This window comes from Solea solea, chromosome 14, assembly GCF_958295425.1.
Source record: "Solea solea chromosome 14, fSolSol10.1, whole genome shotgun sequence".
Taxonomy (NCBI): Eukaryota; Metazoa; Chordata; class Actinopteri; order Pleuronectiformes; family Soleidae; genus Solea; species Solea solea.
Window position 1 is genome coordinate 13,715,778 of NC_081147.1, and position 21,167 is coordinate 13,736,944.

The following is a 21,167-nucleotide window of genomic DNA, read 5'->3' on the forward strand; positions in this document are numbered from 1 at the left end:
GTGCACACACAGCGCCCGGCAGTGCGGAGTGCGGGGTCCTAAAGCCCGACAAGTTCACCGCCTCTGATAAATGACGTAAACAGGGTAAACGTAAACATTCAATAACCTTTGTTATTTGGTTTCTGGGTCCCATTAAAATAGTGTAGTAGCAAAGATATCAGGATGGTAGCAGAGGCTTGGACTTCAGGGCCCCCTGAGGTCTTGGGCCTGAGCCCAGTTGGCCCGTTCAGTAATCCAAAGTCATTATGACTAGTCACAATTCAAGTTCAATATATCGACAACTTCATTAGGACTATCTGAGAGTTAATTCAAGCTACCTAAAAAGGACAATGTAGATATTGAGGATAATTAAAGATATCTTGATCTTGAATTAAGACATAAGTCATAATGATGTTGTAGATATCTGAAACTGAATAACTACAATTCAGTTGTGGAAACCCCATGAGAATGTCAAAAGTTTGATTCGTAAAACTTTTTTTTGAATTGCAGATATCTGTAACTGTAGATTTGACAAGTAAAAATGACGTTGCAGATATCAGTAATGATTATCTTGTCAACAAATTACATGTTAAAACTGCTTGCCATATACTGTATAGGTCATGAAATGTCAGCTACAGACTTTTCACACGAGGCAATAAGAACACTTGCTCTCTCATCCTATAGTGAAATAAGATTAAGATGGAGAGAGAGATAACCAAACTCTTATTATTATTATTATTATTATTATTATAATAATTATAATTATTTAAAACACACTCCTCAGCTCCCCTGGTATAGACAAATAATCCAATCAATGGGGAGCAATGGTGATTGGGTACCTAACTCAGAGGTATCCCAGCACTTGACCTGTCGGGATTTGACCCAGGCAAACCTCCAGCCCACGTCCTCTCATCCATCTCCTTCATAAATCAAGTAATTCAAACAATGTGCATGCAATGACCAATAGGTTAACCTACGCAAACTAAAACACTACCGTTATTTTGTGTTATATAGAAAATGCCATCACATAGGCTACTGTATCAGGTCTGAAGACATGGTTGTTTGCACATTAGTAGTCCTGCTTCAGAGTTCATGTTTACATCACTTGTAACAAACAGTACTGTGTACCAACTGTAGGGGGACCCCGAGAGTAAATCCTACTTTTGTTTTAATAATTTAGAGTTTTGAATTGAATGGACAAAACGATTGACAAAAATGGACAAAAATTATTTGCTGAAAACGGGGCAGCATTTCTCAATATTTTCAGAATTAGAATTTAGTTAAAATAAATTAGACAAAGTAAATCTTAAGATGACATGGTAGCATTTTATTAGTGTAATTGATGTGTTAGTTGTATTTGGTTGTATTGTAGAGTTAATATTGTTTATATTGTATATCATTTTTTTTATTAATTTCTATCGTCATCATTCTTTCTTCTCCTTCTCCCTCGTTTCGCTCCTCTTTGCATGACTGCTTTCCTCTGCGTTAAATCATCCTCCACTGTCTTTACATTATAATTGTCACTGCTCTATGATGATTTTCAACCTGTGTGAGCGCTGCTGTCGTGAGCGGAACTGTAGGAGGCGCTGTCAAGTCAGTGTGTAAGCTGAAGTAAAAGTAGAAGAAGAAGAAGAAAAAGGAAATACAAAGCGTGGAAGAGAAAGCTGTTGTTTGTTTTTTTCCTCTGCACCGTTAGGAGTGTCGTCCCTTCATGTTTTTACAGCAGTGACAGCGGTAAGAAACGATCGAGTGTCGCGATATTTAAGCAGCATCACTGTTCACTGTGAGTGTTTCTGTGTGCGGTGTTGGTTTAACGAGGTTGTCTGTAAGTAGAAATAACATGTGTGTACACGTAGCACTAACGCGGCAGTGCTGCCTCTGATGTGATTTACTGACATAAAAACAATGACACTGTGTCTGTCTGTATGCAAGTATAGTTTATTAAAATGCATGATTAAGTTTTGAATTGAAGAATAATGTATCCTCTGTGTTTGTTTGTTTTTTAACTTTTGCAGATGGCAGGTAGGGGCAGGCTGGTGCCCTGTGTGTGTCTCGGGCTGTTTGGTGTGCTGTGTTGGGTGTGGGTCTCCTTTGCCTCCTTTCCAGATGATCAGCTTTCCCTGGAGGACGTGGACCGAGGAGCCTTTCTGCCCCAGAGTGCTCTGTCTGAAATGGAGTTTGCCTCCATCAGTTCATACAGAGGACCTGGCAACTCTGACCACCGCAGCAATAAGGAGCTGCCTATTATCCTCTGGTGGAGTGGGGGGCTGTTCCCACATTTTCCTGGGAACAGCGAACGCATCGACTGTGCCACGTCCTCCTGCCTGGTAACAAAGAACCGCAAGGTACCAGATATATTTATTTTTATCTCCCAGAGCTTTGTTTTCTGAGACTACATGCAAGATTACTAATAATCATTTAATTGAATCATTTTGTGTTGTGATCTTAAAGGTCCAGCTGTACAAACGGACAACATCCATCATCTTTTACGGGACAGACTTCCGGGCATATGAGGCGCCGCTCCCGCGTCTCCACCACCAGACATGGGCACTATTCCATGAAGAGTCACCCATGAATAACTACATCCTCTCTCATAGCCCGGGGATCAGGCTGTTCAACTACACCGCCACATTTCGCAGGGAGTCTGACTATCCTCTGACTTTGCAGTGGCTGCCCTCTCTTGAATACTTGCTGGAGCCTTCAGCTGTGTCTCTACAGGAGAAGAACCGTCTGAGGAGGGAGGGCCTGGCTCCCGTGCTATACATGCAATCCCACTGCGACGTACCATCAGACAGAGACAGATATATCGTGGAGCTCATGAAGTACATTGAGGTACAGCACAGAGAGGGTCTATCAGGGTCACATTGACTACGATGCTCATCAAATAGCATTGCTGTCAAAACCACAACTGACTGCTGCTGTGCTGTCAATGTCAAAGAAAGCTTCTCTTAAACACAGTTTAAACTGATTGGTTTGCCATCTTAATTTTGAATCATACCATGACCACTCTTTTAAATCAAATGCAGTTATAGCAGCTGCAATGGAAATATCTTGTTTTCCCAAATTTTTACTCACACATAAATATAGTTGGCAATTAGAAATGACGGATTTGGCTTTTGTGAGGAAAAAAAAGAATACTCTTAATTGAATAACACCCCTTTTCTCATGCTTAATTTCTGTCTCTGTAGGTGGACTCTTATGGGAAATGCTTGAACAACAAGCCTCTACCTGGACATCTGGAGGACACGTCCACCGCTACCGGCGAGGAACCCAGATTCATGAATTTTGTAGCACGCTACAAGTTCCACCTGGCACTGGAGAATGGCCTGTGTCCAGATTACATGACGGAGAAGCTTTGGCGGCCCCTCCATCAGGGCTGCGTGCCTGTTTACCGAGGCTCCTCTGTGGTGACGGACTGGATGCCCAATGACCACAGTGCCATCGTCATTGATAACTTCCCCTCACCAAAAGCTCTCGCTGACTTCCTCAAACATCTCGATGAAAACGATGATAATTATGCAAAATATTTAGAGTTCAAGAACCCCAGACATGTAACGAACATACGCTTACTGGAAGCTCTTGAGACCCGTGAGTGGGGAGTTAATGACATGAGTAAACCGAACTACTTGAATGGATTTGAATGTTACGTGTGTGATCGGGAGAATGCGCGGCTGGCAACGGAACGAGCGTATAGAAAAGCGCCTAAGAAGAACAAACCTCCTCAGCCTAAAATGGCTGATAACTTGCACATGGGATGCCCCCTGCCCAGTCCTGGGTATGGAGATGTCCAAGACTTGCCTGCAAATGATGGGTGAGTGCATCCAAGATGATTCACTGTCCCAGCTGTGAAGTCTTCTGTACTTTTATTGTGGGTACGAGGGGAGAGACAAATCAACCTATTTTAATTGTGTGATTAAAATATGTTCAGTGATGAGCCTAATCCGTTTGCATATCTGTCCACAGATGGTTACAAACATGGCCTCAGGATTACTGGCAGAGTCTGGACCAAGCCCAGGGGCTGGAGTCTCTAATAAGACATAACGAGTCGGACCCTTCACTGCTGTGGAAGCACATCCAAAACATGGCTGTGAGCAGAGCCAGAGGAAAACACTAGAGGGAGTCTGATATTACGAAGCCTCTCTGTTTAAATGAGGGAATGAAGCAGCAATTACTCATATTTTTGCACCTGAGCCAAACTCCTACACTGAGGAGCAGTTTAGTTATACTGTAACACATTTTGACATTGTGTGCAGGTGTTTTGGATTCCTTTGTCCTTTCCCCTAGTTTAGTAATAGGGGAATTATGTTTTAGAGCGCTATATGGTAATATTTTCAAGTGTTATTACTGAGGCAGAGGCACTTGCCCTGTGTTGCTAGCATTAACTGCATGCAGTGCAGCTGTTCTAGAGATGCACATTGTCCTGGGAGGCACATTTTCATTGGATTGGGGCAGAGCCAAAGACTTGTCCTTTGTACCAAGGGAGCTCTGCCTAAATGTGTGTGAAGACCATCAGGACTGCAGCCAAGGAACTACATTAGCTTGTTAACGGTTACCCTGCAGGTAGCTGATGGTTATTGGCTTAAGTCACATTTATGTACAAAGCTGTTTTAAGTGACTATGCAAGGAAAATATTATGTTCACTAATGTTATGCGGCACAACTCCCAGTGGGGAAAAAAATCACCACTGTGTTCCTAACAGAGTTCTCAGGACAGGCGAATGAATTTCTGTGCTATATACTTTATTGCTTTTAACTGTATTCTGTTACTTCTTTATGTGCAGTCATCTTTTTTTAAATGACATAAATATGTAACAGCTCAAGACTCCACAGTCAGCCGTGGGTCTCCTTGCACAGTAAGTGTGTGTATCACATGTTGTTTTTTTTTTTTTTACCAGGATCATATAAATCAGTTTATTTTTGTCAAAATACATCATCTATGTGAGCACACTCTTTTGTATCGCGGAGAACAAAGAAAGTAAACGTTTTTGTAACAAAGTCATTGTCTTGCACAACTTCTTCTTGCTTAATTATAGTATTGTACCCCGTTCACAGTTGTACGCGGCACATCGTGTCGTACAGACATATCCTTCATATTCAAACGGAGGCAGATACAGCTTTCATCACCATGGGAAAAGAAATAACAACGCAAGCTTTTAAGACACGTTAAAGAAATCAGACGTTTGACACAATGTAAGCATGGGCATTAAGAAATCATATTGTTCACTGCGAGAGTCTCTTTGATCACCACTTAATATGCAAATGAACACGAGGCTGCTGAAGAGCTTTGATAATCAGTCCAAAGCGTTGGAGTAGCAGCTCTCACAGTGGACCTTCCCACCATGCAGGAACATGCTGTCGATCAGGTCTCCCATATACTTATTGCACACACCACACTGCAAGATTGAGAGAATAACGTTAGCGTTTTTATGCTTGTAATTCAGTGATACAATAGCACAATCTTTAGTTCATAAGACACAAGTGAGGACTAGCAACACAGAACACGTGCTGGTTAAATCTTATCACACGGAGCAGCAGTATACAGAACAATAGGTGAACATAATTTGTATTTGAAATTAGATCCAGTTTGTAAAATTAGTGGCATATAATGGCGAGACTGCAGATGGCAACAAACGGCGGACTCATCCACTCGCACTTCATTTTTCTACGGTGACCTTTGCAGACCAGAAAGGATGTGAACACTTTCCCAACTATCTTCACTCCCTCACTCTCTGCTGCTTCCTCATTGTTAATTAGTTTTTGCATCAGGTTTTTGTGGGCAGTCGTTTGTGCGGTTGTTGTGCACAAAACGCACATCTGTTCTGGCTGCCGTAGAAACATGGCAGCTCAAGGTGGCAGTGGATTCTTTCCTTACTGGAATATATTTAACCAACTGTTTTTGTTTTACAGCAATTATACACTCACACAAACATACCTATGGGGAGTATATTCCATTTCTTACCATAAATCATCCTAAATCCTATTCACATGAAGTGATTCATTTGGAAAACACACAACGGACTCATTACAGTCAAATATTAAGCCGCAGCATTTAGCTTAACATAAAGATGAGGCAAACGCCGAGTCACGCCACTTCCAAGTCTGAACAGGAAACACATCAAATCTGATTTGTTTTACAGAGGAACAAACAAGATGTGGTTTTGCAGGGGATTACGTGACACACTTGTCAACAACAGGCTCCCATGCAAACCACTGGAGACAGATAGTCACTGCTCCTGGGTCCAGAAATAGTCTGACACTAACAAGATAGGAAGTTATGACGCTTCCGAACAGTTTGGAAGACAGCTTGAGCTTCCCTTTTTACAGTCTCTATTCTCATCCAACCTGTACATCATTTATTTATATCTGGTGTTCATTTTGGCGTCGACATGAGTTATATCAATCTGTTCAAGTAGCTTTCAGCAAATTAAAAATTGTGATCATTCTCTTTAAGGTCAAAAAGAAGCTCTTTCTCTCCAGGGACGTGACCATATTCTGTATTTCAGAGGCCAGTGAGTACCTCATTTAATCTGTGCAGATAGATGAATTACCTTGAAGCAGGAAGGGTGGCAGTTGATATTGAGGTGCTCAATGGTGATCTTGGCATCATTGCCCACCTGCTCTCCACAGTAGTTACAGCTGGAGGACAGTGAACCACTGGGAAAGAGAGAGTGATTGAGACACGTAAGTTTGGCAGCTCATTCATAAACAGCTCTTGGGTTACAGCGGCTCTGTCTTCTTGAATAATCTGTGACCTCCTCTGTCCTGTGTGAGGGAACTTGAGAAGTGTAAATAATCATTTCATCTCCCTGCGCAGCCTCCTAATGAGCAGGCTTGGTGGAATTGTTGCCGCACTGCTTACACGTATCTGGTTTCATCAAAGCAGAAAATAACAAGGCAGAGGGGCCGTCAGCTTAAAGCTGGTTCAAAACAGGTTTAGGAAATGATGTTGTCAGCCAGTAATTAAATGGAGGAGCAGTTGTGGGAGTCATTTACAGACCTTGATATCAAACAATCTGACCCACTGTGGAAAGGAGAGGGAGAAAGTTAGGTGTTCATACATTTGAAATATGAAATAGTTAAAGATAAAGCTGAAATAGAAGTGAAGGGGAACGGTCTCGGTTTCAAAGGAAGTGAAAATTAAGTTTGTGTAGAAAAGTAAAAATGCTGAGAGGAGTAGAATTGTCCCCTTAAGTGTAAGTGATAATAGTGGAAGTAGACATCCTGAAATATTCAGTGAAAGTGTAAAAAAAAAAAAAAAAAAGGTGTAAGACCTGCTGTCTTACACCTTTTTTTTTGGTTAGTGAATTTCAGCAGCCATTTTGACACGTTTTAGCAGGAAGAGCACAGGTGTTACTGATCACATTTGAGATGGCTCTTCTCACTTCATGTAAGTTAGGAACCAGCATGCTTACTGTAACTGAGGAAGCGAAATGGAACTCAGCCATCATTATTTTCTTTATTCACTGTAATTTTCCTACAAAGACCGGTCAAAATGGCCCGTTAAGAATGAACAGTTTAAGAATGAACAGCTTAAAGAACTCTGTCGGTGTTTACTGCAGGTGTAGAGAACTTTGTTGTTACCTGGAATAAGTGGAGGGGCTTCTGTAAGAGTAATTGACGGAGCTTGATGTTAAATAATCTGACCCACTGTGGAAACAAGAGGAATAAATGAATCACTATTAGAGTAGTGTTTTTTATATATATATATTTGACTGTGTAGATAACACAGTGGTCTTACTTATCACTGATGTTATGCATGGCCAGCTCTGATGTGTTGACATACTCCTTCACATATACGATCGCCCTTGAACAAAGACAGGTGAAGAAAATAGTGCATTAATGGTTGGAACTGTGTTTTTAAAATAAAAAAATAAAAAAGTTTTAGTAAAAAATGGACTCACTTTTTGGCATCAGGTTCTGGCGTTTGGACACGGGGTTCTTCCTCCACCACGGTGCGGGAATATGTCTCAAAACTGGGGAGGAGAGGGAAAGAGCGGCAGCATTTAGTCTCATGTTCCACACACTGATGACTGCCGTGTGATTGGTTATACAGAGGGACTCTACATTTATCAGGAGATAAACTCAGGAGATAATCATTTTCAGCCATTGCTTGTTAATGTGGTGCCGTTTAACAGGCTGTGATTTGACAAAAGGACATCTGTAATACACATCGTTAATTTGACATCTGGAGACTGATGATTGGAGACGAGGAAATGAGGGCAAATTGAAAGACAATGGGCGCGCACATTTTGCTGAGTCAGGAGACTGCCTCATTATCAGGCACCAGGTAACTCCAGATCCACAGTTTAGCCTTAAACAGTTTACTGGTTTTAATGTTGCGGCTGATCGGTGTAATTTCCACACTGTGTATTTAAAATTTCCCATCATGAAAGACAAAAAGCTCCGGTGGAAAAAGTTTTTTGTTTTTTACAAAATGAAAAATTCAACAGAGCAAATAGTAGAAAATAATACTCCAGAGAAAATATTCTTGCAATACGCTGTGTCTGACACTAACAAAATCATAAACTTACCGATCCATAGCAGACTCAGGCTCACTGTGCATCTCCCTGGAAAATAAAGAAAAGCTGTATTAGAATTTTACTGTAGGCTATTGCAGTCAATAAGCTGGACGCTATCCACTGAGGTGTATAAAGCTGATCTTTCTAACGCACAGCTCCAGAGGGATCAGGCTTTATTGACCAGGTGTGGTCTGTTTTCTTTTGTACCGCAGCGTCGCCTCATCCTGATCCCTCCTCCAACACATTGTAATTGTCAACATCACCTAGGTGCCACCCATGCTCTCCACTCCCTCTAATCTCAAACCTGTCCCATCTGAAGAAGGGGTTTTTCTCACCTGATAGTGGTGACGGTGGTGACCGTGTGCATGTGTGTTTCCTCGCGGCTGCAAAACAGAGGACATTCCCACTTTCTAATAAATGTCTGGCAGCACTGGTGAAAAAGCGGGACTGTATTAAAGGTTAAAAAAACAAAAAAGTTGAGGAGGAGATTTGGGAACTTGTGTTTGGCTCACTTTCAATTAAATGGCTTACAGAGGTGTCAGCTATAATAAGGTGCTATAATCACATCCTGTTAAAAGGGTCGGAAAAGTAAATACAATGCATTTAATGAGCTCAGCATCTGCAGCGATACCTTTCCTGTTCTTCCTCCTCCTCCTCCTCTCCTGTATCGTTGGCGATGGTATAGACGGTGGGTGACGTCCATCTGTCCCACGGTGAATCATTCTCAGTGGACCTTTGGGGGGGGGGGGAAAGAGACAATGCATTGCACAACAGGAAAGAAAGAAAATAAAGAAACAAAGAAAGATAGAAGACGCCTTAAGGGGTTTTCCCTCTCTTTCTGTATGTGTGTGTGTGTGTGTGTTGTACATGTTTTTCTATCCCCGTGGGGACCAAAAACTACGTACAAACCTATCTTCACAGAGACACTGGTCCTCACAGAGTTAAAGATCTTTTTCAGGGTTAAGACCCGGTTTTAGGGTTAGAGTTGCATTTATATCTTTGTGAGGTCAAAAAAATTTAGAAACATGACATTTTGAGGACATTTTGTCTGGGTCCTGCAATTTTAAAGTTCTGTATTCAGGGTTAAGACCTGGTTCTTGGGTTAGAATAAGGGTAAGGGCCTAGGGAATGCATTATGCCTATGCGGCATCTTCACTAACATATAAAAACAAGTCTGTGTGTGTGTATGTGTGTGTGTGTCACATTTGTGAGGAAAAGTTGTAAGCATTATATAGAGAATCTGACCCATTTACATCAACACCAGTGCACAATGTCTTATGGCTCAATGGCTGAATGCTGCAAGAGCCGTTACTTCACTGTAGTGAATGGGAATGAGGTTACGTGAATAAAAGGAGCCGATATGATGCACCCAAGGCTTTCAACAAAAAGATGACTTACTTCCTCTCAAACATGACCACCGTCTGTTGAGCTTCAGCTTGGTCTTCTGGTTCAGGCTTTTGGCTGAGAGGGGAGATACAGTGAAAGGCTTTTAACAAGTAACGGCCGCATCGTGCGTAAGTGTAAATCGGAGTGTGTCATCACCTCTCTTCTGTGTTAGTCTGCTGAGGTGAGCCGGTCTCCCATGTGTGCGCCCACGACCGGTGAGTGCTGAGACTGAAGAGCCAAAGTGGAGGGCGGAGTTGTGACAGATAAAGCACGTCAGAGGTCGGTAATGCACACTTTGTGAGAAATTGATTTCTGCAGGTCCACACACTCATAACACACACGTTTAATACCTTGTGTTGCTGAGGGGCATAACGTCATCTGCGAGGGGTTTCCTGGCGTCACCACTCACACTGTCAAACACGCTGTCAAAAGAAGGGAAAACAGAAGAATTTAAGACATTTTCCCTTTGGTGCTGAAATGAGTAGTCAATAACAATTTCCCTTAACAGCATTTATGTAATTTAAAGTAATTAGAGCTTAAATATCTTTCACTGTTGGTCAAACAAAACTATGTGAAAGCTTTTGTTCCTACTCCAATATTTTACAGTCAAACTCAAATGACCTGGGGGCCAAAGAGTGTCTAGTCTGGTTAAGAGGGGGCGATGTAGAGGGGGAAAAAAACCTATTCAGGGGCTTAAAGTAACAACAAAATAGATAATGATCATGATATTTCACAGAATTTCAAAGTAAGAGCGTTTCTTTTGGTACGGAATGAGGTGCACTTCACAATAAAAACACATTTATGATGCAAAATAAATCTTAATTATTAAATAAATCCAATCAAAGAAGTAAAACAATAACAACTGTGCTATTGTTATTATAAAAAATATCTCTTGTGAATATATTTAGTATGATATCCTGTCATTATCATGTGTCTAAAGGGCTGTAACATGTTATTAAGTGGCGGCCTGCATGTAATCCATATGCGGGCCGCATGTGGCCCACGAGCCGCCAGTTTGACATGTCTGGTCTACATGATTCATGTGGTCATGTGCTGTAACTAACAACTACATATACCTATTATTTATTCATTTAAAAGTAATCTTGTCACTTAAATGATTCATTGTTTGATCTGTTGTGTGTCAGAAAACAGCCACATGTCATTCCACAAAAACTCAATCCACTTTCTTTCTCACTGACTAAATGTTAGCTCCAACCAAACAGAAACCAAACAAACGAATCAATAGAGAACACAATCGTTAGGGCCTGTCTTCTTCTGTGCATTGTTTGGCTTAATTTCAGATGAAGTGACAGAAAATTACCACGTACTTTGTCTCTGGACTTGGATCATTGTTCTCCATTAAAACGATTGGTGCGCTGCAGATAATAAGAAAAAAGAAAGAATAAATCAACACAAACACATCAATACGATGCGCTCTGGCCACGGCGTCAATTGCTTGGCTGATGATTACGAATAAATGATTTGAATAATTTCACAAAGGGGAGCAAGTTTCAATGGTGGCGGTATCATGTTAGCGACGGCGTCATTTGCATTATCATTCATGTACCTGTTGATGGGAATATCTGCGAGGGGCTGGAGCAGGTCAGGGGAGCTGCAAAAGAGAGAAGTGGCTCATAATCAGAAACTGCTGCATTATGCATGCAGAGATGATATCTGGCTGGCTGGAAAACAGTCACAGCGCCAAACCAATATGATTACCTGTTCGGGGATGTGGTCCCTATCGGATATGGATCAAACGGATCAGCCGAGCTGAAAAACAATTTCACACTGATTTCACTCTCAATTGTCAGCATGGCCAATCTTGTGTTGGAGGAATTCTGATCACATTGACTCATAATGGAAAGATTTAATGCAGTTTGAATGGTAAACAGAAACACAGAGGAAGACGGGGCAAGACTCAATCAAAATCAGAATCTGGATGTCTCTGACAAATGGGAAGTCTATTGTGCAGCTGAACGGCAAATCAGCACGGGGGGGGGGTTTCAACCAAAATAATCCTGATATCAGTGACACTGGACAAATCATTATTAGTATCCTTCTACTTCAGTTATTAAAACATGTTTTTCAGATAATCAATACCATACTGTGCCTTGCGATTGAATAATTTCTCCTCCACCTTCTGTCTATAGGGTACAATACTTTAAACACATTTACATATATATTACACACAGTGTCACCCCACACATCCATGTGTGGCATGGCAGTAAACAAACTACCTCGACTCAGTGAACGTTGTCGTCGCCACGCGCGAGCTCCAGGGATCTGCGTTGTGCTCCTCACTGCGCGAGGGGTGTGAAGGGAGAGGGAAGGGCGGGCGATACAGATGAATGGCACCATGTGAATAAAAAGGAGGGCAAGTAAAGGTTAGCGTGGCTCTCCTCATGCACTATTTACAGTGCCAGTCCATTAGAAAGGCTTGGAATCCACTGCACTATTAAACAAGCATGAAAACCACCTGAATATAGCACAGGACAGCGTGTGTGTGTGTTCTCATACCTTTTGTCAGTAATAATCACAGTTGTGGTGGTTATAGTGACTGTTTCAGTGGTGCTGGTGGGAAGAGAGTTACGAGTTAGTATGCAGTGAGTCGTTAAAGGGCCTGTTTGTGTAAAAGGCCTTTCTAAGCAGGAGCAGCTCTGAACAGACAGGTAATTGTTTAAGAGCAGCCTGTCATCTCCTTCTACCTTTCTGTCTCTTTGGCTGTCTCCTCAGACTGCTTCTCCTCCTCCTCCTCCTCTTCTTCCTCTTCCTCCTCCTCTTCTGGCTGTGTGCTGTGGCTGGACAAGGGGAAAAACAAAGCCAGAATATTAATCAGTGCAAAAATGTCCTCTTCTCTTTTCAGTCCAAATGAGACGTGGCTTCGTGGCTTTTGTTTGGTGCACACGGTGCATAAGAAAATACTGACATACTGAAATATTGCGACATTTCATGGCCATGCTGTGTTGATTCTCTGAATATCAATATATCGGAAATTTCTTGACATGAACAGCGGTTTTGCGTTGTGTTTAAGCCTCCAAACACCAGGTGGCAGCAGGCTTTTGGTCGTTTGTCTAATGTTTGGGCATTAAATTATTTTACGAAAGGTTTTCTCAAAATATTAGTTATATTGCAATATGTCGTGTATCTTATTGTGAAATTCTTGCCAATACATAACCCTTGTCATATCAATAGTAACACAGATCATCTGGGGTTAAAATATGATTGAAACAACAAAAGCTCTCATTCATGGATCACACTAGGGGCCAGTGGGATTTATTTCAACTCCCACACCACAGGGAGCTGAGATTATTGCCCATACTACATAATAATCTCTATATGTAGGGATTGTGGTACAGAAGAGAAGGAAGAAGAGCTGTGGGGTTTTTTTTCACCTTTGTGCTTCTGCGTTGATTGGAATCACGTCATTAGAGAGGAGATCCAGGACACCTTGGCTGGTCTTGGCTGGTTCCGCCTCACTAAAGAAATCAAACACACACAGAAGACAAATGAGGACAAAGTTTGTGGAACCAGTTCAATTCAAACTGTGTATCCAACTCTGGGAAGTAAAGTTGACTCCCCAGCTCGCTACTGACAATGGAACTATTGAGCTCTGATGAATGGATAATTCACTCAACACTTAACATTTCAATGCTGTGGAAATACTTTTGTGATGAGGGGAGTCATATTATGGCAATTCCATCATAATTCTCAGATGGTAGCCTCTAGTATATCTCATTACCAAGCTATTCGTTTGGAAATAACATGGTATTACTCTAATATTATATCCTTATAATCACACTATTGCTATTGTTTTCACCAAGCTGCATGAGAAATGAAATGGTATTGCCATTAACTCTTTACATGTTTTGTAAAGAGTTAATAAGAGTAAGTAAGAGACGATTCTTTGCAAAAGCTCATCCTATACCTGTCTACTCCACCGAGCAGATCCTGACTCCAGCGTCCAGGGCTTTGAGGAACCGGCTGTGCTGATTCTTCTGGACTACAGAAAGGACACATCACAGCAGAGGGAAATGTATACAGGTCCAACAGTGCCACCTTGTGGGTTGTGTTTCGTGGATGACTTAATTGCACATTCAGTAAAAAAAACATATATTTAACAAACCCATCATTGAGAGCCAGGAGATCGTCTGTTAGTACTTCACGGCTGCTGAGTGCGAGAACTGGCTCCTTTTTATCACTGCAGGCAGAAAGAAAGAGGGAGGAAAAAAAGAATCAAGGCTCCTGCTTTGGCACTTACAGATACACATCTCTGTTCCTTTTTTTTAAGCAGCACTTTAATGAAGGAGAACACCCTCCCACCCTTTGAGAACACCCTCTTCTTGAAGGTGATTTTGTGATTCCTCTGAAGTGAAACACAGTGGTGGCTTGTCAGTTTTCCTGCTAGCTCTGCTATGCCAGGAATGAGGAAGATGTTTCATACCTGATCTCGGTTGTGCGAGTGTCCACCAAGCTTCCTTCCTCCTGCACCAGCTCTGGCTCATCCTTGTGACTGGAGAGGAATAAAATCTGATTATCACATGGTGTGTTCCTCAGCACAGTCATTCCTAGAGACTCGGTTGCTTTGAAGTATTGAATATTATGCAGAGAAATGAAGTTGTAACTCAATTATCAAACATGAATTTCTCGGAAATGTCTGGTTTACCTATTCACAATAACATTGGGTGTTACAGAATGGCAGTAAAAGATAGTCAGACATGTTATATCCTGCACAAATGTGCTCTTTTCATTCTTTATACTGTGATTTAGGTTAAAAAACACTTTGTCTATACATATATATAGTGTCTTACAACTATATATATATATATATATGTATACATATATATATAAATATATATATATACATACATACATATATATATATATATATATATATATATATATATATATATATATAAAAATAAATATATATATATACACATATATATATATACATATATATGTAAGACACTGCCATGGTAATCTCCTTTTTTCCAGTACCTTGTTGAACTAGTTGAGTCGAAAGAAATGAGAGAGTCATAAAAGGCAGTGAGAGTCTCAACTTTGGCGCTGTGAAAATAAATGGAGAACAAACACATGGTTTTTAAGAGCAGCTTTCAGTCTCACACACACACACACACACACACACACGCACATGAAAAGAATGTGAGCAAACATACCTTTGGTATAAGCAAAGAAAACAGTCAGCATAGGTAAGCTGATTTAGAATTGCGGTGTTCAAATACTATAAGAAGAAGTATTTGTGCAAACATAATGTTGTTTGAGGCACACTGTCACAGCTAATAGATACAGTTATATATATATAATACGTTTACATCAAGGACATCTTTATAATACTCTCAAAGGTGTTTCGCTTTAGGAAAATATTAATACATCGTCAGTTAAATGTACAGAACACAACTTAGTTTGAGTTGTATTATTATATTATTTGTTCAAGATGCTTGGTAGTTTCATTTCTAACAATTCACTGTATACAGTATATATATATATATATATACATACATATATATATATATATATATATATATATATATATATATATATATATATACATACATATATATTTAGATATAGATACAACATATGGCAACACAGATTGTTGTTGGTAAGAATCTTACCTCAGATCCGGTTCTTGTTGTGTTTCTGGTTCTGGTTCTGGTTCTGCTTCTGCTTCTGGTTCTGCTTCTGGTTGAGGTTCGGGGTCTGGTTCCGTTTCTGGTTCAGGGTTTTGATCGGGTTGAGAAATATATTCTGTCATGACTGAGACGGCTGTTACAGTAGAAAACGATGAGTCAGAGGATTCTGGGACAGAAGGTGGTGGCGCGGTCCACTCCTCGGTCGGTGATGTTGGGGTGAGTTCAACCAGCTTGGCGTCGTATTGCACAGAAACATCTGGAGCCTCTGGTTCGGGCTTTGTACTGACAGCTTGAACAAACACGGGGACGAGTTCGGGGAGAGGCGTGGCCACCTTGGTGCACCCTGGTGCCATGTCTTCAAATGGGTCTTTTGGTGTCATGGGCACAGGAGCAGGGTCTACTTTTGTCACAGCCTCTGACGCAGTCTCCTGCGCCTTTGGCGCCACTGGTTCATTGACGGTGACATCAACAGATGATTTCACACTAGTGTCCGCTCTGGAATCAACAAGGATAACGAATGAACACGGAGGAATAGAAATGTCTTGTTCACACTGAGAATGGAAACATGGCAGATGACCTACATTTTCCTTGGTCTGGCTTTCGGCGCAGAGGAAACGGGTGTGACAGGGGCCGGGGGCGGAGACTTGACGGGCGATGGGGTTGGGGTGCTCTCATCGTCGTCAATAATCTCCACCCTGCACAGTTGCATGAAGACGAGACCAAACATGTAATCACACATGCACTTTTCTTTCTGCGTCTTATTTAGCGTCTTATCAGAGGGAGTGTTTACCTTTTAGCCACAAATGATGGACTGCTGTTGACCACTGGGGTTTCGGGATCTTTAGACCTAAGGTTTGTCACCACACAGCTTTCATGAGTTCCCATACAGTCATATGTGAGTGAGCTATTTAACTCACTTCTTTTATGTGTTAAACATTACATTCCACAGACAGGTTGAGCATTAAGATTAGAATGAGGAGACATAAAGACATACTTACTCGAATTTCTTAGCGGCAGAAAGCACATAAGACCGTTGCCTGCCTGCAGTTGTTTGCAGAACACTGCTGGCTGCCTCCGTCCTTTGAAATACATCATTATGATGTTAATGTAATGTCTTGGGCTGTGCGACTAACAGATTGGATAGTGTTGTTTGGGGGGCGAGGAGAGGCTTTTACCGTTTCTCCAGCTCCTCAGTGCTGAGCTGATCGTCCTGGGTCTCTGAAGTAGGCCTCACAGTGTGGGGAGCGCTGAGGAGCAGAGGCACAAACATACACCTATGAATACAACTTTCTCACTCAGGTGCCTGCACTTCACCGGCAAATCTGCTTTGTGCACACTCACATTCTCTTGTAGCTCTCTGAAGGTTTTTTGCTGAATTGTGTCGCCGTGCTGCTGCTGCTGCTGCAAAACGACAGAAGAAGAAAGAAAAACGGAGGTCAGTCAGAGTGCATCACCGTCACACTATGAGTTGTGCTCATTAAAGTAAGACAAGCTCTTACCTTAAACCATTAGATGTTGAGGATGATGCAGACTTGTCGTCTAGTTTGGTGAAAACGCCTCTGAAGAAATAAGTGAGTGTTAGATTCGTACTTTTTACACAGGATTTGGATGACATTTGTCTAGTGATCGATGATTTTTCCAAAAGTCACTGAATCAGTAGCATGATATCATGAGATGTTTTACCTCCAGTGGAGGAATGAGAATCTACGCAATCTGTTTTTTTAATTGTTTTTGTTTTGGTTTTTTTTAGAGCTCAGATTCAGATTCTAGCTTGTGCTTAGAATTCAGGTTGCTCATTTCAAATCAGATGAGTAAATGATTGGGCCATGAAAGGACTCCTGAATGACTCCTGAAACCACTTGGCACCAGACCGACATGTCCATGAATTTATGAAAACCAAGTCTTACCTGATCAGGTATCCGGACGTTGGCGCTCTAGGTTTCAAAACAGAGACTTGTTATCAGCACGATCGTGTTTTTTTTTCAGAGGTTTCAAAGTGTGCTGCAGATAAGACAGTGACAGCAGAAACTGGTGTTTACCTTTCGGTGTCAGGCTTGGTGGGTGGCGGAGTGGACTTTGTTGGTGAGGGCGCTGGACTGGTCTCGATAGGGGCTCCATTCACACGGCTAGCCCTCACCTCTGCTATCCTGGAAACAATGGATTTGGTTTTGTCTACTCACTCAGTAATGGATTCCACAGAGAGAAAACACGCACTGATGTAGTGTCCTTACATCTCAGACTAGTTGAACCTTATGTAAATACTGCCTGTGTGTTGTTTTTGATTGAAATTTTGTTTATAACTTCTGAGAATTCTTCTGCATTCGAATTTACCGCCCGGGGGACTAATGAAGTTTTGGGAATTGAATGGAACATGTGGTTTACCAGGGTTTGTCCCCGTCACTTTCGTCCTGAGATTCACTGCGGCTCTGCATCCAGCTGAAATCTCCCTTCAGCTTGGTCCGCACCTTGGTGGTGCGCATTACAGCAGCTCTGTCCCCCTCTGAGACACAGACACGCATGTCACACACTCACACTGCCGTTAAATGAGAGATATGTACATTCAACAGAGACACGCCCTGTAAAGCCCTCTGCTATTACTGAAGAAATCACACATTCTTGTCAGGTCAGTCAGCCTGCTCACCTTTTGACATGTTTGTTCTCGACGTTTCTCTTCTTTGATTGTTTTAGTCCACCTTAAAAAGAGAAACGGAAATCGTGAATCATAAGACAGTGAAAAAGCGTCTTGTCACAGTTTGTTCCCTCCCAATAAGGAACGCATTCCTCCGTCTCATCCTTCAGACATGTAGATCATCCTGTCCTACCACTTTCCACAAAAAGAAAGAAAGAAAGAAAATTCAGCTATTTCCTAAATCCAAACGGAAAAGCACACACACTTGTTCATCTTTTGGGCGTGAGAAAAAGCAGTCACAGATTTCACAAAGATCCAAATTAGTTGACCTTTAAAGGAACCGCTCAGAGGCAAACACACTTAAAAGAGGAAAAATTGATGAAACACAGTGTTTGCTTATCTGAAAGTCGACACACACACTCACACACACACACACAAGTTATGCAAAATTACAGAGTACTGCCAAATTCAAAATGCAAATATCTCCCGAGGCTGTAAATTCACTTCTTCTAATGCTTGCTGCCACGATACCTCTCGAGGATTTTGTCCTGGATATTACTGACAGAACAAATTTACAGAGGGCTCACGAAGCACATTTATCCTGGGTTTAACACATCAGTGAACACATGATAAATGATTAATGGAGCGCGGCAGTGTTTTAGGCCAGCAAAAAGCAGGACGGACGACTCTACTGTCAAAACAATAATGACAGGGGAAACACCCAAATGAATAGTGGTCCACACACATTCCACGCGTGTGTCTTCTTACTGTTGCCGATGAACGAAGCTCTAAACACAGATTATAGCCAGGGTTCAGCTGCTGCATCACACTGTAACTAACGCAAACATCTGCCTACCTGCTTTCACTTAATACCCAGCAGAGCAAAGTCCATGTAGTTCAGTCGAGATTGAGTTTGTCCCACTGAGTGAGGCTGGTGTGAGTGGAGGGGGGAGTCTCTGTCTCTCTCTCTCTCTCTCTCTCTGTGTGTCTGACAGGTGTCTCCGTCTCTGAGCCTGTGAGTACAGGCATAAGCTCCACCAAGCCCAACCAGTCAAGGAAGTTAGATGTGGGGTGGAGCAGTGTGTGTTTGTCTATTCATGTGCATGTGCCCATGTGTGTGCGCATGCACACGTCAGAGGTTGCTAAGAACTCACTTTGTGTTTACTACACCTGTGGTTTGTTCACAAAGGAGTAAGCAGGCATATGTACCTGTCGCACAGGTGGCCGACAATCGACCGAGAGTGTAGTGTAGTGCAGGGTTAAGGGAACAGTGCAGCGACAAGGCGCACGACATGGCTCGCGATAAATGAAGCAACTGGCAGCAGCATCTCCTGTGGGAACTCTGCTCTCACGCTCACTGGGCAGGAAAACGCAGGAAGCACACGCACACACACACACACATCATTAAAATGAGATCAGGAACAACACAAACCACTTATGAGCTGAGATAAACAGAAACACAGGTCCACACAACCAAGGAAAATACAAACACAACTCAATCTAGGTTGGGGTTTCATTTTAAATAAGACACTGATTTCTAGAGTTAAAATGAACATAAAATAATAATATTAAACTGAAACCACTCACTCTCATAAATGTGTTTCAGATTTAAGGATGATTCATCTTCACACATTTGGAGCTTGGTGAAGGTGAATTTACTTATCACCTTCTAATAAGCCTAAAATACACACCATGTTTGCTCAATCTAAGTGAGTGACTTGTTTGCACAAGTGAAATTCAGGAAAAGTGATGTCTATTTTTTAGATCAATATTCACTCAAACACAACCTAGATAAAACCGCGTCTGTGTTATTTCACAAATACAAAATTGTTTCAATTGAGAGAAAGGGTGCGAGGGTGTGGGGTGGATTTCACAACACGTCACAAAGAGGAAATTAGCAAGTCTGAGGAGCCAAAGTTTCACTCGGGTGAACACCCCGGCAAGTGTAAACGCTCGAGTCTATTATCTGCACGGATCCCAGTCCCTGTAGAAACCAGTCCGACGGCCTTGCCTGGTGTCTCTGAGTCTCACTGTGAATCATTTGGGTGCTGCTGGCGTAGAATTAAAACGAGAATGCAAAGTATCTAGTCTTAACCCCCACCTTGTGGTCACCACACCAAGACAAGGAATGAGAAAAATGATTAACATAGAAAAAAAAAAAAACTACATCTATCTCCATTTTCTCCATCTCTATTCACCTCAAAAGCAAATCTAAATAAATAAGCTAAATAACACATGAACACTGCGAAGACGAGGCAATGACAATATCTCACTGGTCATGATCAGAATGACTTATTGTGTGTGGGAATAGGATTGTAACTCATGATGCATTTTGATTGCCCAGCCCATTATTGTATTCAATGACATGTTCTGAATAGTTTATAGTCGAGTTCTTTGCTAGGAAACACCTGCTGTTGTGATGACATCAAATACCAGAGAGGCAGAGTCACGCAGAAACAGTCTGGAAAAATCTGGATTAGGCATCCGTGTGGCATCCTCTCGTCACATTTATGAGACGATCATGCCATTAGTTTGGGATATTTATTTATTTATTTTCTTTTATAATACCAACTTGCCTGAGATTCTCATTCTTTGAAGTTTTTAAAATGAAAGTTAAACCAAATGTCTGTATGTAGTGCCTTCAGGGGAGGAGTCCCTGGTGGATGTGTTTCGCAGAGGTGGAAAGTAATGAATTACATTTACTCACGTTACTGTAATTGAGTAGGTTTTTTGTGTACTTGTACTTTTTACTGAGTAAGAAAAAAATGTCGGCCTGAATTTGAACAAATTAAAAATTCATGCAGCGGAAACTTTGGGAGTGAATGGTGAGGACAGGTGAACTGGTGCTAATTAAGGTCCCTGAGTGAGTGACATTTGTGACCTTTTGACCCATTTTGACTAATACATTACATGTTTACATGTTTTATTTTGTCAGCACTTTAATTTTCAAAGGTTTGCCTTTAATTAAAAACAATTGAACTCTTGTATCGCACATATATGT

At 41.6% G+C, this 21,167-nt stretch overlaps 2 protein-coding genes across 3 annotated transcripts; one reads left to right on the forward strand and one right to left on the reverse strand.

Annotated features, from left to right (window-relative positions):
* The first annotated feature begins 162 nt into the window (after nucleotides 1–162).
* fut11 (fucosyltransferase 11 (alpha (1,3) fucosyltransferase)) lies at nucleotides 163–4,973 on the forward strand. Its single transcript, XM_058650564.1, has 6 exons — nucleotides 163–229; nucleotides 1,592–1,713; nucleotides 1,995–2,324; nucleotides 2,431–2,811; nucleotides 3,168–3,790; nucleotides 3,943–4,973. Exons 1-6 carry the CDS (start codon nucleotides 163–165, stop codon nucleotides 4,091–4,093), a joined length of 1,674 nt encoding a protein of 557 aa, XP_058506547.1. The 3' UTR covers nucleotides 4,094–4,973.
* Nucleotides 4,698–19,236, reverse strand: znf185 (zinc finger protein 185 with LIM domain). Of its 2 annotated transcripts, none has more exons than XM_058649807.1 (34): nucleotides 19,023–19,236; nucleotides 18,179–18,230; nucleotides 17,920–18,037; nucleotides 17,577–17,684; nucleotides 17,445–17,471; nucleotides 17,037–17,096; nucleotides 16,879–16,938; nucleotides 16,713–16,784; nucleotides 16,536–16,616; nucleotides 16,328–16,384; nucleotides 16,119–16,232; nucleotides 15,520–16,032; nucleotides 14,882–14,950; nucleotides 14,325–14,393; nucleotides 14,007–14,081; nucleotides 13,809–13,883; nucleotides 13,276–13,359; nucleotides 12,589–12,681; nucleotides 12,401–12,454; nucleotides 12,121–12,183; nucleotides 11,603–11,653; nucleotides 11,451–11,495; nucleotides 11,212–11,259; nucleotides 10,234–10,305; nucleotides 10,040–10,111; nucleotides 9,896–9,958; nucleotides 9,129–9,230; nucleotides 8,833–8,880; nucleotides 8,510–8,545; nucleotides 7,880–7,951; nucleotides 7,717–7,782; nucleotides 7,560–7,625; nucleotides 6,527–6,632; nucleotides 4,698–5,371 (listed from the first exon to the last, which is right to left on the reverse strand). In XM_058649807.1, exons 2-34 carry the CDS (start codon nucleotides 18,186–18,188, stop codon nucleotides 5,270–5,272), a joined length of 2,751 nt encoding a protein of 916 aa, XP_058505790.1. In that variant the 5' UTR covers nucleotides 18,189–18,230; nucleotides 19,023–19,236; the 3' UTR covers nucleotides 4,698–5,269. The 2 variants fall into 2 exon arrangements, with proteins under 2 accessions (XP_058505790.1, XP_058505791.1); XM_058649808.1 differs by lacking the exon at nucleotides 19,023–19,236 and adding an exon at nucleotides 18,935–18,955.
* Between the last annotated feature and the right edge of the window lie 1,931 nt (nucleotides 19,237–21,167).

Bases quoted from the DNA above. Each gene is read 5' to 3' on its own strand.
- znf185 (XM_058649807.1), bottom strand. The intron at 17,685-17,919 runs GTAAACCACATG...CATTGTTTCCAG, and splicing joins AGTGACGGGGACAAACCCTG to GATAGCAGAGGTGAGGGCTA. The intron at 10,112-10,233 runs GTATTAAACGTG...TTGGCTCTTCAG, and splicing joins ATGCCCCTCAGCAACACAAG to TCTCAGCACTCACCGGTCGT.
- fut11 (XM_058650564.1), top strand. From the start codon at position 163: ATGGTAGCAGAGGCTTGGACTTCAGGGCCCCCTGAGGTCTTGGGCCTG. The intron at 1,714-1,994 runs GTAAGAAACGAT...TAACTTTTGCAG, and splicing joins TTTTTACAGCAGTGACAGCG to ATGGCAGGTAGGGGCAGGCT. The intron at 2,812-3,167 runs GTACAGCACAGA...CTGTCTCTGTAG, and splicing joins AGCTCATGAAGTACATTGAG to GTGGACTCTTATGGGAAATG.